We start from the raw sequence: 20185 nt of genomic DNA, 5'->3' as shown, positions 1-20185 counted from the left end.
CGATGAAACCCTCATCCATGATCTTGTGTCTTCGGGATTCAACTATTCCAATACTCTCCTGGCTGTTTTCCCATCTTCCATAAATTTGAGCTTATCCAAAGCTCTGTCCATACCCTAACTCGCACTCTCACCCATCAGCCCCCATTCTTGCTGACCTATGTTGGCTCGCGGTCTGGCAACGACTCAGTTTTAAAATTCTTCTCTTTGGCTTCCAAATCCCTCCTTGGTCTCAGCCCTCCCTATCTCTGTAATCTCCTCTGGCCTTGCAACCCTCCGAGATATCAGCACTCCTCCAATTCTGGCACATTGCCAGTGTTACTCACTTCACAAATGGTGGCTGTGTCTTGTCCCTCAGCTCTGGATATCCCTCCTGAAACCTCTCTGCTTCCCTAACTCCTCTAAGATACTCCTTAAAACCTAACTCTTTGACTAAGTTTATTGTCACCTGTCCTAATATCTCTTTATGTGGCTCAGTGTCAAATTTGACCTGATAATGTAAAAGCAAAATACTGCAGATGCTGGAAATCTGAAACGGAAACAAAAATAGCTGGAAAAACTCAGCAGGTCTGACAGCATCTGTGGAGAGAAAGACAGAGTTAACATTTCGGGTCTGTACGACTCTTCATCAGAACTAAAGAAGAGTCATACGGACTTGAAACGTTAACTCTGTCTTTCTCTCCACAGACGCTGTCAGACCTGCTGAGTTTGACCTGATAGTGCACCTGTGATGCACGCTGGGACGTTTGACTGTGTTAAAGGTGCTGTATCAATGCAAGTTGCTGTCATTAGCGGTATTCCTAAATGCTTTTTTTTAAAAAAAAATGTGAACAAGTCAGCTTTCTACTTTGCAGAATAACAGAATTCGTCGGTTTGCCTTTGAACTGAAGATGCAGGACAAGAGCAGTTACCTGTTGGCAGCCGACAGCGACCAAGAGATGGATGAGTGGATTGGGTCCCTTAATAAAATCCTCCAGAGCACGTTTGAAGCTGCCATGCAAGAGAAGAGAAATGGCGAGTCGCTGGAGAGTGAGTTTGAATCAAGTCCTACTTTTCCTGATTTGGTCGACTCGCTGACTGGCAGTGTTTACAGAGGCCGAAGGAGACGGGAATGGAGGTGGGCGGGCCTTGGGGGGGGTGGGGGATGTAAATTTGCACTGTTAGTGGGTGTGCCGGTTGCTGGCACCATCCAGCCCTCGAGCCACTTTCAGGAGGGCCGTGTCCAGAGGCAGAATGTCTACTACGGGCTGGTTAAGGTCAATAAAATGTCAAATGATCAAAGGCTTCAAGTCAGCCTCCTGGCGACAGACTTGGCGACCAGCGTTCCAGAATGAACCTGAGGCCCCCCCACCCCCCTCCCTCCCCCATCATGCGTAGCTGACCACAGCTGTGGCCACAGGCTGCCCTGTGGTGGGGAGCCTCCTCCTCAGTGTTGGCCTGGCAGTTGTGGCCATTGTGGTTGAGGCGTCCTCTCTCTCCCTTACCTGTAACTGTGGGCTGGAGCGGCTCCTACTGGTCGTCCAGCTTTGTTTGCCCACCCTTAATTGGATGACGTGCGGGCCCTCTGGCTTCTAATTGGCCAAGACAGCCAAATTCAGAGCCAGTTTGCTGCTCCCGACTTGGTGCAGAGTTGGGACCCACATTTGATGCTATCGATGGGGTCCTGACCCAAAACCGAAATTCCCGCCCGTCATTAATGCTGTCATTTCCCTAAGTGCCGAATCGGATAAAACTGCACAGATTGTAACCGTGCAAAGCACTTGACTGTGAAGCGGTATCAGATTTCTAATGGTGTCCCTGCCCTCTGCCTATCGCTGTGCAGCGGTTTGACTTAACCTGCACTAAGGCTGTTAAACGTGCCATGGCCTCCAGTGGAAGGAAGCAAAATGGGAGAGAATTTGATGCCAAGACGTTGTCAAAATCACTGGGGAGACAAATGGACTTGACTGAAGCAGCTTTGGGTCAACTTCCCGCTTTTTTTTTTCTCACCCGTTATTATCGGCGCATTCCGGGCGGAGTTAGTTGAACCCCCCGCAGAAGATTGGGGAATTTCACAGGCGGATGGGCTGCGCCCAAAAACCACCTGCACTCGTGTTCTGTTCACCACTTGTTCGACGCTCAGTGAGTCCGACTCAGGCCCTGCCTGCGAAAGTGGCCACACCTGAGCTTGACATTCTGAGATTCCACTTGTGCTCGTTCCAGGAGGCTTTTCAAATGCTTCTCAGGCTCTGGTTTTAGAAGTCTTTACTTTTCAAAAATTACTTAAATCGCCAAGAACTGACTGGCGTCCACCACAAGGAAAATAGTAAACGGTTCGGTACAGTTTTTTTAAAAAATAAGTCATTTTCAGTGACTTTAAATCCAGTTACTCGCAGGTGGAGGACTGGACACCCCGATTTTAAAAAATGGTTGTGATAAATCCATTTTTAGCTGAATTAACCAAACTGCACCAGCCCAGAAGGGGAAAAAAAGGGTTAAAAATTGGGAAATAAGAAGACTGATCTGGACTACTTTTTCCTTCTGGGAGGCTAGCACTCCTCAGTACAACAAGGAATACTTTCTGATAAACACTGTGTTCTACTGCCCAGTTGCACTGGTTCATTAGGAGGGTTTTATGCCGGTGATTAACCAAATGAATATTAGCAGGAACCCAAAGTGCCGCCTGACCGACACCATCTCAAGGAGATTTGTGCCTAATTTCCACAATGTGTCCGGAGTGGAAACCCCCACCCCTTGTTGCCTACGCAAGGCTTAATGCGTGCCCCCTGCACCTCCCTGAAAGCAATGGTTGTATGTAAACATTATCGTTCTCAATTAGTTCAGCGTTCACCATTCAAAAATGAGAACTGGATTTCCCGCCAATTTGTCGAATTTGGCGTCTTGTTGACACTTGAAATTGCCCTGAATCCACTTCAATCTTTTACGGCTCAAAGTAACACAGAGATCAGAGCTGAGTGACTGACGGCCGGGCAAGTATTTTTGGACTCCAATCCAGAGGACCAGCTGCAAATTGGCATGGGAACCATCTCTCTGGCTTTCCTCTGCGACAGGGCCTCAAAGAGCACAGGGGTCTTCTTCCTCGAACCCTGGAGCATTTTACAAAGAAACAGGATATAGAAAATGTGTTTTTATGCGCAAGGATGTGATGTGATGATGTGATGCATCCTTGTGCTGCAGGTTTTTTCTTTAAAGTGAGAAAGACCCCTGTCATTTTAAACCTTAATTGCGTCCTGTACGGTAGGGTTCAGGAATTCAGTGAATGTGGAGAGACTAAAGAGGCTGGGATTGTTCTCCTTAGAGCAGAGAAGGTAACGGGGTGGGGGGGAGGGTGGGGGTGGTGTGGATTTGATAAGAGGCATTCAAAATCATGAAAAGTTTTGATAGAGTAAATAAGGACAAACTGTTTCCACTGGCAGGAGCGTTGGTGACCAGAGGACACGGGTTTATGATACAGCGGATGCTAGAAATCTGAAATAAAAGCAGAAAGTGCTGGAAATACTCTGCAGGTCTGGCAGGTCTGTGGAGATAGAGAGAGACAGGGTTAACGTTTCAGGTCTGTGACCTTTCATCAGAACTGGGAAAAGTTAGAGATGTGATAGGTTTTAAGATAGGGATGGGTGGGGCAAGGGCAAAAGGAAGGCCTATGGTGGGGGTGTGGGGGGGGTAGACAGGAGAGATTGAGTGACAGACGACTTGGTCTTCCAGGGCCAAAGGGAATGGAGATGGGGCAGGAGAAGTAACAAGAAATAAAAGATGTGCCTGGAGCAGGTGTGAAACTGACAGAAAGTGGGGGGGATGAGAAAAACTGAAACAAGCAAAGGAAAGGAAACAAAATGGGCCCCAAGATTGTTTTGAAATTGTCGAACTCGATGTTGAGCCCAGAAGCTGTAAAGTGCATAATTGAACAATGAGCTGCTGTCCTCAAGCTTATGTTGAACTTAACTGGAACAGTGCAGCAGGCCGAGGACAGAGATGTCAGTGTGAGAGCAAGGAGGAGAATTAAACTCACAGGCCACTGGGAGCTTGGGGTCATGCTTGCGGACCGAACAGAGGCCATCCGATCTGTGTTTGGTCTCCACAGTACATAATAGACTTCATCGTGAGCAGCGAACAAAGTAGACTGGAGTTTAAAAAGTACACGCAAATCCCCAAAGGACCAGAGGGAAGATCAGGAATTTTCTGTTACACGGAGAGTTGTTATGACCTGGAATGTGCTGCCGGAAATGCTGGCGGAAGCAGATCCAATGATAACTTCATGAAATGGGGAGAAAATTTACAAGAAGGAGCAGAGGGAGCGGGATTAATTGAATAGCGCTTTTAAAGAAGCCAGCACAGGCATGATGGACTGAATGGCTGTCTTCTGTGCTGTGTGTTTCTGGGTACAGAAGGTTAATGTGCAAGAGAGAAAAAGGGCAGTGTTTGCAAAAACACACAGTTTCTGGACAACAAAAGTCTGGAAACCAGTCAAACGCTTACAGAATGATGTAAAATAATTCCTGGCCCTGCTCAAAAATACATAAATATTTCACAAGATTCTCACTCACAGGCCGAGAATGTTAATTACAAAACCTACTCTTCCTGCACCATTGTTTGTTAATAAATGAAACACCAGCAGATGTTTCGCCACCTATTGCACTGACAGACTCCCTTGTTGAAAAGTGGTTTAGCACAAACTGGATATAAGTCTCAGCCTTGTTAAGTCAGTTCAGTACACCCTACGCTTAATTTGTCAATGAGTTATAAACTCCCTTTTCTGGGAGCTCAACTTCTCTTCCTTACCACAAACTGGAAGTGGTTCAGTGGTTGAAATGTCGACCTTAATAAATACTACATCAACCGCTGGCCAGCAGTGTGTTAAGTTTTATGAGGACTTATGTCGTTTTTTTAAATCCTTCATCACAAACGGTGCACTTGACAGAAAAAAATGCGAGGTTGCATTTTGAGATTTGTTTCAAAATCGTAAAATTTATCTCTCCTGGAGCCTTAACGCTTTTTAAAAAGGAATACTACTTCAATACCGTTGCCTCAGCTCATCTGCTGCTAAAGCCCCCGTCCTTGTTTTTGTTACCTGTAGATTTGACTATTCTAAGGCACACCTGGCCAGCCCCCCACATTCTACCCTCCGTAAACTTGAGGTCATCTAAAACTCTGCTGTTCGTGCCCTTACTCACACCAGGTCCTCACCCCTGTGCTCACTGACCAGCATTGGTTCCCGGTCAAACCAACACGTCAATTTTTAAATTCTCAATTGAAGTCCCTCCATGGCCTCGCCTCTTCCAGCCCCACAACCCTCCCGGAAACTCTGCGCTCTTCTACTTCTGGCCTCTTGAGCCTTCCCTGATATTAATCGCCCCTATCGTTGGTGGCCTTGCCTTCAGCTGCCTGGGCCCCAAGCTGTGGAGTTGTTTCCCGAAATAAGCCACCCTGCTTCTGTTTCTTCCTTTCTGACGCTCCTTAAAACCTATCTCTTTGACCGAGCTTTTAATAGCTGTCCTAATATCGCCTTATGTGGCTCTGTGTCAAATTCTGCTTCGTAATACCCCTGTGAAGCACCTTAGGACGCTTCCTTACATTAAAGATGCTTTACCAATACAAGTAGTTGTTTAGCAAGTTACTGGCCTAAATATCATCAATTGCTGTATGAGGCAAGGACATTTTCTCACAAGAAAGAAGTTGAATTATCAGGGAGTAAAATAAGGGTGAATTTAGGATAGAGCTCAGAGATTACTTGTTCTGCTTTACTTCCTGCTTCCTGGCTGCAGTTTATGGAGTGAGCTTCGATACAATCAATTTCATGAACCTGAAACCCCATCGAGAAATGAGTGCATTGAAAAAGCTTTTTCTTAAATTGCAGGGGTTGTCACTTTAAAAATAAACATTAAAACGAATTGTTTACTGGACAAAACAGAGATGACAAGCTGGTTAGAATCAGCATTGTGCCATTGCGCAGTTTTAGACAGATCCTGTGATTTTGAATGAACTGTGTCTGGTTTGGATCTGGCTTAAGTTTACAAACAGTCTCCATGGAGCAAGCAGCAGGAAAGTATGTAGCCCTTGTTCCTCAAAGCTGCACTAATAATGGTTTTTCATATTTAGTTTCAGATGATGAGTTGTCTGGTCAATGGAGGTCGGAACATGTAGCAAGCTGGGAAAGTCTCCATCCTGAAATTACAAAGGTGCTGTTGCCCTATTTTCCAATTCTTTGACAATAAAAGCAGTTATAAATGTGAAAATATTTTATACGTTGTTCATTTTAAGCATCAAAAATGCTCTCTTTTAGTTATTGAATGGGTGTCCTTGTGTCCTGTTTTTATAAGAAAGTAGATGATGGAGAACGGTGACAGTGATTATGTAATCCATAGTATGTCATAAAGGGTTATTTCCCATAAGGTATCACTACAAGTGATGTTTTCTATGACTTATTTTGTCTGCTTAACTGGTTAATCTACTTAACTTTTCTAAATAGCTTCAATTAATTATGGAGGCAGTTTAGAGATGTGAATTTTTACAGATTAGTTGCTCTTGAAGCAGAAATACAGCACTAAATATTAGCAACGTTTTTTGTATTTTTCTCACTGAAGAGAGTTTAGGAAGACTGAGGGGAAATACAGGTAACTGATGTACACAGTGAGCTGAAATTTCCCACATGCTTCAGGACCCTGGCAACAGGATCAAATGGGGGTCCTGAGCCCACATTTACAGTGGGGTTGATGATGCAGTCTCCTAGGAGGTGGCTTCCTAATGGACTGCCTCTATGTTCACCCTTCTTTAATGTCTGACCTAAAAGACGGCACCTCTAACAGTGCAGCGCTCCTTCAGTGCTGACCCTCCGACAGTGCGGCACTCCCTCAGTGCTGACCCTCCAACAGTGCGGCACTCCCTCAGTGCAGACCCTCCGACAGTGCGGCACTCCCTCAGTGCTGACCCTCCAACAGTGCGGCACTCCCTCAGTGCTGACCCTCCGACAGTGTGGCACTCCCTCAGTGCTGACCCTCTGACAGTGCGGCACTCCCTCAGTGCTGACCCTCCAACAGTGCGGCACTCTTCTCAGTGCTGACCCTCTGACAGTGCGGCACTCCCTCAGTCCTGACCCTCCAACAGTGCAGCACTCCCTCAGTGCTGACCCTCCGACAGTGCGGCACTCCCTCAGTGCTGACCCTCCGACAGTGCGGCACTCCCTCAGTGCTGATCCTCCGACAGTATGGCACTCCCTCAGTGCAGACCCTCCGACAGTGCGGCACTCCCTCAGTGCTGACCCTCCAACAGTGCGGCACTCCCTCAGTGCTGACCCTCCGACAGTGTGGCACTCCCTCAGTGCTGACCCTCTGACAGTGCGGCACTCCCTCAGTGCTGACCCTCCAACAGTGCGGCACTCTTCTCAGTGCTGACCCTCTGACAGTGCGGCACTCCCTCAGTCCTGACCCTCCAACAGTGCAGCACTCCCTCAGTGCTGACCCTCCGACAGTGCGGCACTCCCTCAGTGCTGACCCTCCGACAGTGCGGCACTCCCTCAGTGCTGATCCTCCGACAGTATGGCACTCCCTCAGTGCTGACCCTTCGACAGTGCGGCACTCCCTCAGTGCTGACCCTCCGACAGTGCGGCACTCCCTCAGTGCTGACCCTCCGACAGTGCGGCACTCCCTCAGTGCTGACCCTCCGACAGTGCGGCACTCCCTCAGTGCTGACCCTCCGACAGTGCGGCACTCCCTCAGTGCTGACCCTCCGACAGTGCGGCACTCCCTCAGTGCTGACCCTCCGACAGTGCGGCACTCCCTCAGTGCTGACCCTCCGACAGTGCGGCACTCCCTCAGTGCTGACCCTCCGACAGTGCGGCACTCCCTCAGTGCTGACCCTCCGACAGTGCGGCACTCCCTCAGTGCTGACCCTCCAACAGTGCGGCACTCCCTCAGTGCTGACCCTCCGTCAGTGCGGCACTGCCACAGTGCTGACCCTCCGACAGTGCGGCACTCCCTCAGTACTGACCCCTGACAGTGCAGCACTCCCTCAGTACTGACCCCCCATCAGCGTAGCACTCCCTCAGTATTGACCCCCTGACAGTGCAGCACTCCCTCAGTCCTGACCCCCTGACAGTGCAGCACTCCCTCAGTCCTAACTCTCCATCAGTGTGGTGCTCCCTCAGTGCTGATCCCTGACAGTACAGCACTCCCTCGGTACTGCACTAGTTAGCTTGAGGTGTTTGTGTTCAAGCCTCTGGATTGGGCCTTGAACCCAGAACGTTGTGACTCAGGCGAGATGCTTTTGAAGAATTAGTAATCTTTCACAGACATGTGGTGGAAAAAGGGAGCTTTCAGAAGTGATGACAGATTTAAAGTAAAGGGGAGGTGGCATATTAGGGACACTGTGGCACTTGTTAAATTGATTCCAAGCCAGTTGGTGAAGAATGGAACTGGACACTAATACTTTCCATGAAAATGGGCTTCTTTACAGAATGCAGCATTACATATGTCTGCTTCCTCATAACCCAATGAAACAGCAGCCTCTCTTTATAAGTACTCTAGGTACTTAGTTAAACAATGCCCTTCACCTGTGTATCTTAACGATATAACTAACATGCTATTAATAGTGCCTATCGATGCAGGAAGATAGGTGCACACCATGAATTGATGCAGGAACCTGAGTCCATGATGTGGTCATGAGAGGCTCTTACTGAGAGAGTGTTAAACACCGGAATACCTTGTCTCGAGTTTTGGAGCACTTTGAGAGACAGCTTTTCTGTGCACACAGAACATTCAAACTATTCCTGTTCTGCGTGAATTCACAGGTACATGTACAAAGGACTTCACCACGAGACCCCTTTACACACAATGCAGACACCAATCATGCATAGCGAGTCCCCTCTTTCATACAATCCAGGTGGAGCTTTCATGGACACTTCTGTTGTTTATCTTCCCTTGAAACGATGTGTCCAGTTCTCTTTTCAAGTCCTTGATCAACTGACTGACCAGTTGGACCGTAACACCTCACATGGTGTGAAGGGATTTACACTTAGTCCTACTCGCAATCCAGCCCACCCAAGGGCTTCCTAAAGGACATAGAGGTGTGCCTTCAACCGCACTTCTTAAAATGCCGTTGTACTCTATCACTGACAAAATAATATTCAGCACGATATTGGATAATGGGAATTCTAAAATGTTGATGCACTTAAACCATCACATTGTGGAAGCAGAATTCTTGTGATCCAATATTACCATTGAACATTTCCTAACCTTTGAATGGGATATCCCTGTGCTCTGCTTCAGTCAATACTTTAGACCTTCAATGGATATAACAGGCTGCAGTTGATGCTAAAGCTAGCTGCAGTTGTGAAAAGTTAACCGAAATATTCCCTTCTCATCACAAAGGTGGAAAACTGTTAATTAATGTATATTGTTTTCATAAGGTTGTATTACCTAAAAGGTGGGATTAGAAGTGATAAGTATTTGTACAAAATTTTGTTTTAAAAAGTTTAACATTTTTTGTTATAAGATGGTGCCATGTTGTTATCTTAAGGACCATAAGAGTGGAGAACTCTCAATCTTTGCTACAACATGTGCTTCTCATCTTTCTCTTAATAGTAGACAAATACCCCTGAACTTAATGTCCACCAAAGGACTAGTGTACAGCCCCCACACTGAAAGGAGGTGTGGGAGTAGTGTAATAATTTTTCATAATTATTTGGTTACTCATCTCAATTGAGGATGGAAGTATTACATTTGACCTACAAGGGCATGTAATTAAAGACAGAAAATGTTGGTAATGCAGAGCATGACCACACAACCACCCCCCCACCAAAAACAATAACAAGAACTTAGAGACTAATGTCGCACTTTTACTGTCATAAAACGTCACGAGATGCTTCACTGGAGTGTTAACAAAACTTGACACCAAGCCATGCGAGGGAATATTAAGACTGCTGACCGAAGGTTTTTTTGAAGAGGTAGATATCATGGAGCATCTTAAAGGAGCAAAGAAAGATTGAAGGAGTGAGTCCCAGAATTTGGGGCCCAGGCAACTGAATTCATGACCGCCAATGTTGGAACCGATGAAAATCGGGGGATACTCAAGATACCAGAATTAGAGGAGAGCAGATATCTCAGAGATAGATACCTCAGAAAGCTAAAACCCTTTCATGTAGACCCCACAATCATGGGATGGTTCTCTAGGGCTGTAGTTGAGAGTGCTATCCTGTTTGAATGTCTCGCCTGAATAGAGGTGAGGAGGGGTGAGACTATGGAGGGACCTGAAGACAAAAAAAAATCCCCAAAAAACAAACAAATACTGCATGAGTGAAGGTTTTTTCCTGAAAGAATGAAATTTTTATACCTGAAGCGACCTTTCACTTTAAGGCCCTGACCAACCCTACACATTTCTGGCAATTTTTGCTCTTATTTTAGGTTTATGATATTCAGTTTCTCCCCCTTTTACCACAAAGACAGAATATTTAATTTGTTTCCTTTGCAGAGTGCAAGAGAAATAGAAGCTAAAAAGAACGAAGGGAGGTTAAAGCTTTTTGTTTTGGACGCAGATACACAGGTGAGCTTTGATTTTATTTGGTTGTTTATTTTAATTAGGCTGGACCTGATATTTCACCATCATTTTGGGGCTCAGGCGTTGTGGTTTCGACAAATGGAGCAGGAATTTGGGCACACAAGTTAGATATGTCATAGAATCAGAGCAACACAGGAGGAGGCCATTTGGCCCATTGTGTCTGTGCTGGCTCTCCGTGCAAGAGCAGCTCAGTTATTCCCACTCCCCCCGCCTTTTCCCCCGCAAATATTTTCTCCACAGATAATTATCCAGTCCCCTTTTGAATCTACCCTCGCCATACTCTCAGGCAGTGTGTTCCAGATCCTACCCACCTGCTGCATAAAGAGGTTTTGCCATTCGTTCTTTGGTTATTCACCTTAAATCAGTGTTTGAGTATCGATGAAAAGAGACATTTCATTGATGCTTTTTGTCTTGCACTCATCAGGACAATTGGAAGAATACCAGTGTATTCTCCATGGCAACGCCTTGCCCAATCAGCTTGCCAACCAATCAGCACTCTTCTCATATACAGTATAAAGTTGTTGCTTCCCCTGACATTGGTATTCCCACTCCTGATGAGTGCAAGATGAAAAGCTTTGACAAAATGTCTTTTTTCAGCAACACTCAAGTTCTGTACTACCAAATGGCTATGTGTAAATCATTGTTTCTTTGATTCTTTCATGGGATGTGGATACACGAGTTTCATGATTGTGGGATCTGCTCAAAAGGATTTTAACTCGCGTGATTATGCTAGCTCAAAGTTAAAATCCTTTTGAGTAGATCCCACAATCATGGGACCCTTTCATACGGCTGTGGTTGAGAGTGCTATCCTTTTTGGATGATTTGCCTTGTACTGTTGTCTTAAGAAGGTAGACTCGTTAAGGGGACAGAGATTACTGAACCAGGCAGGAAGGCTGTTTGGTGAGCAGGTCCTTGTTGATGAAATCTGCCCCTGAAGCATCTTGACAAAAGTGTGGTGAACAGTGAGCATGAACCCGTGTGTCAGGATTACTGTTGGATGCATTCAGAGAAAAGGCAACAATCCCTCAGATACAGGATAAATCGGTTCTCGATCGTGCGTTAAAACTTTTAACAGGACCTTGCTATGCATTTGTGATGAGGCTTTCTGATTATTTTCATGTACTGGAATAGTTTTGAATGTACATTTGATCTAAGTTAGATTTTTGTGATAGGGTAATTCGCTTTCTTTTATTGTTATTATTCAATTACAGGTAATTTTTTTTAAAAAAATGAATGAACAATATGCCTGGAATTAATTCCCGTACAGACAATTAAATTGAAATTGAATTGAACTGGCAAAGCCAACATTTGTTGCCCATCCCTAATTGCCCTTGAACTGAGAGGCTTACTAAGCTATTTCAGAGGGGAGTTAAGAGTCAACCACATTTCTGAGGATCTGGAGCCACATGTAGGCCAGACCAGGTAGAGATGGCAGACTTCCTTCCGTATTAGTGAATCGGATGGGTTTTTACGACAATTTCCGATTTTATTAATTGAATTGAATTAATCGATTAATTAATTAATTAGTTCACCAGCTGCCACGGTGGGATTTGAACCCATGTCCCGAGAGTATTAGCCGGAGCCTCTGAATTACAAGACCAGTGACGTTACCTTAACACCGCCATCTCCCCAGGTAAATGGGAGCAGTCCATAAACCTGTTCTAAAAGTATGCACTAAATTTGAGTGGTACTTGGGTTTTATATGCTGCTGTGGTAGTTACTCTTTAGTTATTCTCACCCCCAACCCAAATTAAGTTCCGTTAGGGGCATAAGACGTTACCTTCTGGCATGGTCCTCCTCAATATTTTATCTCAGGCATGCAGGTAGGATTTACACAGTGAGGTAGCATCAATGTTATTGGATGACTGATAAGCAACTTTAGACTAATAATTCAGGGAAGACAAGTTCAAATCCCAGCATGGCTCTTGAAGAATTTGAGTCGAATGTTTGAAATAAATATCCAGGAGTAAATAGGTGGGGTCAGCAGATGTGATCATGAAGCTGTCAGATTGTGCTTAATGTGAGCCTTCATAGGATCGTGCTGCACAGAAGGAGGCCATTTGGCCCTTTGTACCTGTGCCAGCTCTTTGAAAGAGCTATCCAATTGGACCCACTTCCCCTGCGCTTTCCCCACAGCCCTGCCAATTTCTCCGTTTCAGGCATATATCCAATTCCCTTTTGAAAGTTATTATTGAATCAGCTTCTGCCGACCTTTCAGGCAGCATGTTACCGATTATAACAATTTCTTGAATAATTTTATTTTTTCTTCAACTTAAGAAACTTGACTTCTCGAGTATTGAACCAGACGTGAAGCCGTTTGAGGAGAAATTTGGAAAACGGTTTCTGGTGAAATGTCACGATTTGTCCTTCAACCTGCAAAGCTGTGTGGCTGAAAATGAAGAGGGGCCCACAACTAACGTGAGTTCAATGGTCTCCACATTAAGGGCTCGCTCGGTATAAACATGAGGAAGAATGTAATAGAAGGATATGCTGGTAGGGTGAGATGAAGCAGAGTAGGAGGCACCTTGTGGAGCCTGAAGACTGGCATAGACCAGCTGGGCCGAATGGCCTGTTTCTGTGCTGTAAATTGTATGTAATAACGATAGATTTTTCTTTTTAATATTTTAGGTGGAGCCTTTCTTTGTCACTCTGGCGCTATTTGATATAAAAAATAATCGAAAGATCTCAGCTGACTTCCACGTTGACCTCAATCACCCGACGGTCCGACACATGTTCTCAAACTCGGCATCCATCATGAATGGTGGCGATGGCTTAACCACTTCCCAGAAATACGTCAATGGCATCCCCGAGGGTATGCTGCAGCATCCCAAACAGGTGAGGTTGGAAGCTCTTTCTGATGATATATCCCATCTCCAGCCTGAAAAGGTAACTTGTCAAGGCTTAAGAAGGCTGTTTCCTTTAAAGACAAGCCCTTTAATTGTTGTGCTATGATGGCGTGGGACAGTTTTGAAGTTGGAGGTTGAAGGAATACTGCAAATGTATGAAAATATAACTCCCACATGTGCTGAACTTGCACGCAATGATTGTGAAATCTGAAGGAGAATGAAGGGTGCATTAACATCAACGAATTGAGATCGCTGAGAATTGAGAATTCTCCATTGAGAATTGAGATCACCAAGTCCATCTTTCAATTCTAACTGATCTGATTTCATCTACCTCTCCCAGCCAAGGTGGAAAGTAGGTAATCTGCTCCTCATCTTCTGGTCTGGACCTGTGAACGGAAAGTCCACAAGACAGGAGTCTCACCTATTGAGTGTCCTTCCCTGGCCATTTCTCGATGATACCCTCAAAAAAATTCAAGCAAGGTTAGCAAGTCAATTTATGGGCAATTGAAGGCTTATCTCCGAGTGGGAGATGTAATTGTGAGATCTGAAGGAGAATTGAGATTGCCAAGGCCAGCTTTGTCAGAATGAAGGGCGTGTTAACATCAAAGAAACGGCACCTGAATCTTAGGAAAAGAATGCTGCAGTGCTACATTTTGTCATCAATGTTTTATGCCTCATGAGTCATGGACAACAAACAAAGACACAATTAATAAGCTGAATGTGTTTGAGATGTGGACATAGGGGAGGGTATTTCACATATCCTACACAGACAGAAAGACTAATGGAGGAAGTGCTGGAAATGGCTGGGAAAAGAGGAAATTAGTGTAACATCAAAGAGAAAGATACAATATTTCAGTCACATCATTTGAGCAGACAGTAGACAGAGACTGTTATTGGAGGGGGAAGAGCGACTGAAAATGTAAGAGCGGGAAGCAGGAGAGAAAATGAATGATGGATATAATGGACTGGATGTAGTTAACCCCATGAGGAATGTGTAAGGGCATCACGAGACAGACAGAGATGGAGATCCCTGGCAATCAAACTCCTGGGAAGATCACACCAATCAACGGACAAATAAAACGCGTTAAAAGGTTTTGAACTGATGCACCTTACGTGATAGGTTTTTGTTAGTAGCAAGAATATTAAGGGGTAAAAAAAAGACAAGCTGGGTAGTTGGAGTTAAGATGCAGATCAGGCATGATCTAATTGAATAGTGGAACAGGCTCAGAGGGCTGATTGCCTCCTACTGTTCCAGTTTGATGCTTATGCCTCACTGTTGAATGAAACAACTGTGTCAAATGATCTGTTAAACTGCAGCAAATTCTATAAGTTTTGATCGACGATATAAACATTAATAAATTGGAGGCACAGAAATATAGTAAATTTGTCCATAAAGCTGTTTACTTAAAAGGTTTTTAAAAAGTACTAGTTCAAACCAATATTGCCATTCCGGTTTGGTGGAAGTAGTAGCCTATGTGTGTTAGCAGCAAAGTTAGAATCAAAAGATATTTTAAGGAATGCTAACCTGCGGAATTTTTTTTTTGTGTAGGGTATTTTCTCTGTCACGTGTCCTCATCAAGATATATTTCTTGTAGCTCGTGTGGAGAAGGTTCTACAAGGGGGCATCACCCAGTGTGCCGAGCCCTACATGAAAAGCTCGGATTCAGCTAAGGTACGAGAATCAGAAAACAATTGACTGCTTCCCTCCCACTCCTTCACCTCAAAGGTTTGTGAAGCAACCTGTTAGTGGATTAGTTACTGACTTGGGGTGGGGAGGGGTGGAAATAAAGACTTGCATTTATATAGCGCCTTTCACAATCTCAGGATGTCTCAAAGCATTTTATAGCCGGTGCGGTCGCTGTTTGTAAGGGAGGAAATGCAGCAGTTGATTCCCGCACGGCAAGCTCCCGCAAACAGCAATGTGATCATGACCAGATGATCGATTTTTGTGAGGCGGATTAAGGAATAACTATTGGTCAGGACATAAGAGAGAACACCCCTGTTCATCGAACGAGAGCCATGGGATCTTTTACATTCACTTGAGAGGGCAGACAAGGCCTCAGTTTAACATCTCGTCCAAAAGACAGCACCTCTGACAGCGCAGCACCCCCTCAGAGAGTCTAGAATTTTGTGCTCAGGTCTGTGGAGTGGGACTTGAACCCATAGCCTTCTGATTCGGAGGTGAGAGTGCTACCCACTGAGCCATGGCTGATCACATCAGCAGGGCTGAATGTGCAGATTTGTGCATCTAGTGACACTTGGACTGCCTTAAAATATTTGTGGATTGCATCTTTTCCTTTGCCAGCACCCCCGACAGCATCTCTTTTTTAACCATTGCTTCTCTTTTCCTGAAGGCAGTCGACTGTACATACGAACATATGCATTAGGAGCAGGAGTAGGCCACTCAGCCCCTTGAGCCTGCTCCACCGTTCAATAAAATCATGATTGATCTGATTGTAACCTCAACTCCACATTCCCTTTCACCCCCTTGTTTATCAAGAATCTATCTAGCTCTGTCATAACAATATTTAAAGACCCTGCTTCCACTGCCTTTTGGGGAAGAGAGTTCCAAAGACTCACGACCCTCTGAGAGAAAACAATTCTCCTCATCTCTGTCTTAAATGGGTGACCGCTTATTTTGAAACATTTTTTAAAACCCATTACTGTAAACATTGTACCACCTGCAGTCTAGACAATCAGTCTTCATGCATAAACACAAATTGGAGATCATCCAATTCCTTGTGACCTTATAATTAAGCACAGTGCATGTCGGGAGGGTGGAGGGGGTTGGGGTGGTGTTGAGAGGTTTTCTCTGTTCTGTTCCAGAAAGCCAGTTCGTGAAGGATAGAACTGGAGCCTATCTTTACACTCTTCTACATTTAATTACAGAGTTGCACCTTACAGCATGTGCCTCCAACAGCCACAGTTTGAGTTTGTATCCAGTGTTCAAAGGGCCTCAAGTGAATCCCAAATTAATGCTCACACTCTGCATACATTTAAATACTATTAATATGCGATTACCACCCTCTGCTTTTCCCAATCCCATTCCATGAATGATAATGAGATCAATTATTGTGCTGCTCCTTAATCAGCCAGAGTGGATCCTGTTTTGGGTCATGTGGTTTAGTACTGAAACTACAGCATTGGACATGCTCATCAGGTCATTGGAGGAGCTCTGAAATTTAAAACTCTCGTTCTTGTGTTCAAATCCCTCCAGGGCCTCACCCCTTCCCACCTCTATAACTTTCTCCAACCCCACAACCATCCGAGGTCTCTGCATTCCTTCATTTCTGGCCACCTGCAGCCTACCCCCACCCACTTCGCCCTCTACTGGTGACCCTGTCTTCAGCTGCCTGTGCCCTAAATTCCGGAATTCCCTCCCTAAACCTTTTCCCCTCTCCAGCCGCTTCCTGGCCTTTTAAGATGCTTCTTAAAACCTACCCTCTTTGACCAAGCTGTTAGTCACCTGTCCTGACATCTCCGAATGTGGTTTGGCGTGAATTTTTGCTTGAAGATGCTCCTGGGAAATGCCTTGCGACATGTTTCTGTGCTAAAGGTGCTATATAAATGTAAGTTGTGGTTCCGTTGACTTGCTAATTGCAAACAGCTCCGCTGGTTGTACGATTGGAGTTTACACTGTTTTGCGTGCAGATGGTGTTTTCTTTGCTGTAGTGGATTGTGAGATTAAATGGATTGTATTCTTTCTTGCAAAGCGGTTATTTGATGAGCTAATCAATCAGTAACTATTACAGGTTGCACAGAAAGTATTGAAGAATGCCAAACAAGCCTGTGCAAGACTTGGACAGTACAGAATGCCTTTTGCCTGGGCTGCAAGGTAGGAGGGAATACAATCACCTCATAGATGCTAAAAAAACAGGAACGATCCGAAAATTGGAAATTGTACAACTCGCCACAATGTGGAATGGTTGAGGTGAACAGCATGGAGACATTTAAGGGGGGGCCAGATAAGCATATGAGGGAGAAAGTAATTGAAGGACATGTAAGGTAGGAGGAGGCCTGTGTGAAGCATTAATACTGGCACAGTCCTGTGGGGTTGTACAGCCTGTATCTGTGCTGTAAATTCAATGTAGACAGAGATTTACCAGTTGTACAGGTTGTACAGCCTGTATCTGTGCTGTAAATTCAATGTAGACAGAGATTTACCAGTTGTACAGGTTGTACAGCCAGTATCTGTGCTGTAAATTCAATGTAGACAGAGATTTACCAGTTGTACAGGTTGTACAGCCTGTATCTGTGCTGTAAATTCAATGTAGACAGAGATTTACCAGTTGTCAATCTTCAGTCCATTGAGACAGCTAAATATCGCTCTCATAAAATGTTCTGTCCTAAAATAGATGATAAAATAAGTTCTCAAACTTAATTTAAACGATGTGTCTTACAACTCCTCAATGTGTGTTGCTTTGTAAAGAAAAACTAATGCAGAGCCTTGCACTATATTTGGTTGTTAATTCAATAGCTTGAGTGGAGCATAAACTCGGCATTGACTGATTGGGCTGAATGGTGTGTTTCTGTGCTGTACGTTCTCTGTAGTTCTACATAAATAATGTGGATGTTGGAAATATTGGCCATGAAAGAACATGGGAACAGGAGGGGGCCATTTAGCCCCTCTGGCCTGTTCCGCTATTCATTGAGGTCATGGCTGACCTCTGACCTAATGCCATTTATCCACTTTTGACCCTCATCCCATGATACTTTTGGCCAACAAAAGCCTAGGAGTCTCAGATTTTAAATCTAACAATTGATCAAGCGTTAATCATCACTTATGGAAGAGAGTTCCAAATTTCTCCCAGGAGTGTTTTCTAATTTCACTCCTGAAACATCTGGCTCCAATTTTTCGACCCTGCTCCTTCATCCTAGACTGCACAACCAGCAGAAATAGTTCCTCCCAATATACCCTTCAATAGCTTGAAAATAGACTGCAACACTAGGATCGAGAATGCTCTTAAGTCCCAAACATCTGAAGCTCAAGATTTGGGTTATTAAACTTTAACTAACCTCTTGCTATAAATCTATTGGCAAAAGAAGCAGCTGGCAACTTAAGGAGATAGCTTTTTACATCATGAGTGGTTAGGATCTGGAATGCGCACTGCCTGAGAGCGCGTGGAGACAGATTCAACTGTGGCTTTTGAACGGTAATTGGATAAGCTCCTAAAGAGAGAATGATTGCATGGTAACAGGGAAAAGGAAGGGGGAATGGGACTACCTGGGTTGCTCTTGCAGAGAGCTAGCACAGACATGACAGGCCAAGTGGCCTCCTCCTGTGCTGTAACCATTCTATGATAGCTGAGCGTGTCATCACCAATTACTGCATTGCATTTGCACTGTAAATCTCTTCACCAAGTTGCTATCAGCGTGCAAGTCTGAAACTTTTTGGACACCTTAGAGGTTATGATGTGATTGGAATCCTTCACCAAGATTATTCTACCAGTTACTGATTACCTACTGACACACAACAGGGGGCCAGCACAGACACAATGGGCCGAATGGCCTTCTGTGCTGTAACCATTCTATGATTCCATGATGAGAAACTACACTGGACATTTTTGGGATTAAACTTTTCAACTAAGTTGCTGCTCATTAATATAGGGTAGCCATTAATAAATCCAATAGGGAGTTCAGGAGAATTTTCTTTACCAAGAGAATATTTAGAATATGGAACTCGTTACCACAGGGGGTGGTTGAGGTGAATGGTACAGATACATTTAAGGGAAGCTGGATAAACTCATGAGTGAGAAAGGAATAGAAAGATATGTTGATAGGGTGAGATGAAGTAGGGGTAGGAGGATGCTCAAGTGAAGCATAAACACCAGCATGGACCAGTTGGGTTGAATGGCCTGTTTCTATGCTGCAAAGTTTGATGAAGTTCTCATCCCCCTTATATTTTACCCTTCGCAGCTATTCTGAATTCAGCAACAGAGCCGTTAAACTTAATGTAATTGCAACAGATTTGTGGAGGAGTAAATGACATTTGATCACAGGACTGTTGTAAGCTTATGAATGTTGAAATCTGGAACAGCACTGCTGTAAATAATGCACAAAATAGGGATTTAGTAGGAAAATGCTACTTGATCCAAAAAAAAATTGCCTATATTTCTGATGTCCATTTAACTGTACCCTTGTTAAGGTTTTGAGTAACATCATTTCGTTCTTTTCACTTAACTATTCTGACACAGCTGATGGTAAAGACTGAGTTGTTCAAATCCCAGAGGGAAACTTGAAACAACTGTCATAACCCATTTTTTTGCAATTTGTATGTTTTGAGATGCAGGCTTTGAATTCAGCAGTGATAAGACCGAGTCTCAAGAAGGTTTTTATAAAACTACATTAAACACTTATTAATACAAGGAAAATTGTAAGCTCATACATATGTCTACAAAGTTACAACTATAATAACTACAAAAGTCCCCTAATTAATCTGACTTTCAGTTGGACCCCTGGTAAGGCAGCAGTAAATCTCATAGATTCAAACAGACCCCTGGCAAAGCACAACCTGGACAGTCGCATTCAAAATGAGTTTCTTTCAGCTCTGGATCCTTGCAGACAGCAGCTTGCGGTTTATCACACTTGTTGGATCTTAAAATGTCTCTGCCTTACGTACAATCTCCTTTATACGTAGCTTTCTCTTTGAATGCACATTTTCCATTGTACCAGTAGGCTTTTAATTTTACCTGTTCTAACAATAACATCCTTTCATTCCACCAATTTTATTAATAAGCTGAAAAAAATAAACACATTGCTTAACGTCTTCGAGCTAGGTGCAAGATTTCACCTGC

At 44.3% G+C, this 20185-nt stretch overlaps 1 protein-coding gene across 6 annotated transcripts in view; it reads left to right on the top strand.

The window, feature by feature from the left end:
- The window catches only part of dock9b (dedicator of cytokinesis 9b), a 298109-nt gene that overhangs the window by 151421 nt on the left and 126503 nt on the right, over nt 1–20185 (top strand). For all 6 annotated transcript variants that reach the window (XR_005944397.1, XM_041198638.1, XM_041198635.1 and 3 more), the window contains exons 8-14: nt 852–1026; nt 6094–6173; nt 10459–10530; nt 12823–12963; nt 13174–13380; nt 14941–15063; nt 17144–17226. Coding sequence is in view for 5 of the 6 variants with exons in the window: in XM_041198638.1 (XP_041054572.1) it covers nt 852–1026; nt 6094–6173; nt 10459–10530; nt 12823–12963; nt 13174–13380; nt 14941–15063; nt 17144–17226 (881 nt within the window). In the remaining variant the exon portion in view is untranslated. The remainder of the gene's footprint in view (nt 1–851; nt 1027–6093; nt 6174–10458; nt 10531–12822; nt 12964–13173; nt 13381–14940; nt 15064–17143; nt 17227–20185) is intronic.

The sequence above is a fragment of the Carcharodon carcharias genome, chromosome 11 (assembly GCF_017639515.1).
Source record: "Carcharodon carcharias isolate sCarCar2 chromosome 11, sCarCar2.pri, whole genome shotgun sequence".
Classification (NCBI taxonomy): domain Eukaryota; kingdom Metazoa; phylum Chordata; class Chondrichthyes; order Lamniformes; family Lamnidae; genus Carcharodon; species Carcharodon carcharias.
Note: the sequence above shows the minus strand (reverse complement) of the source record. Positions and strands in the feature narration are given on the sequence as shown.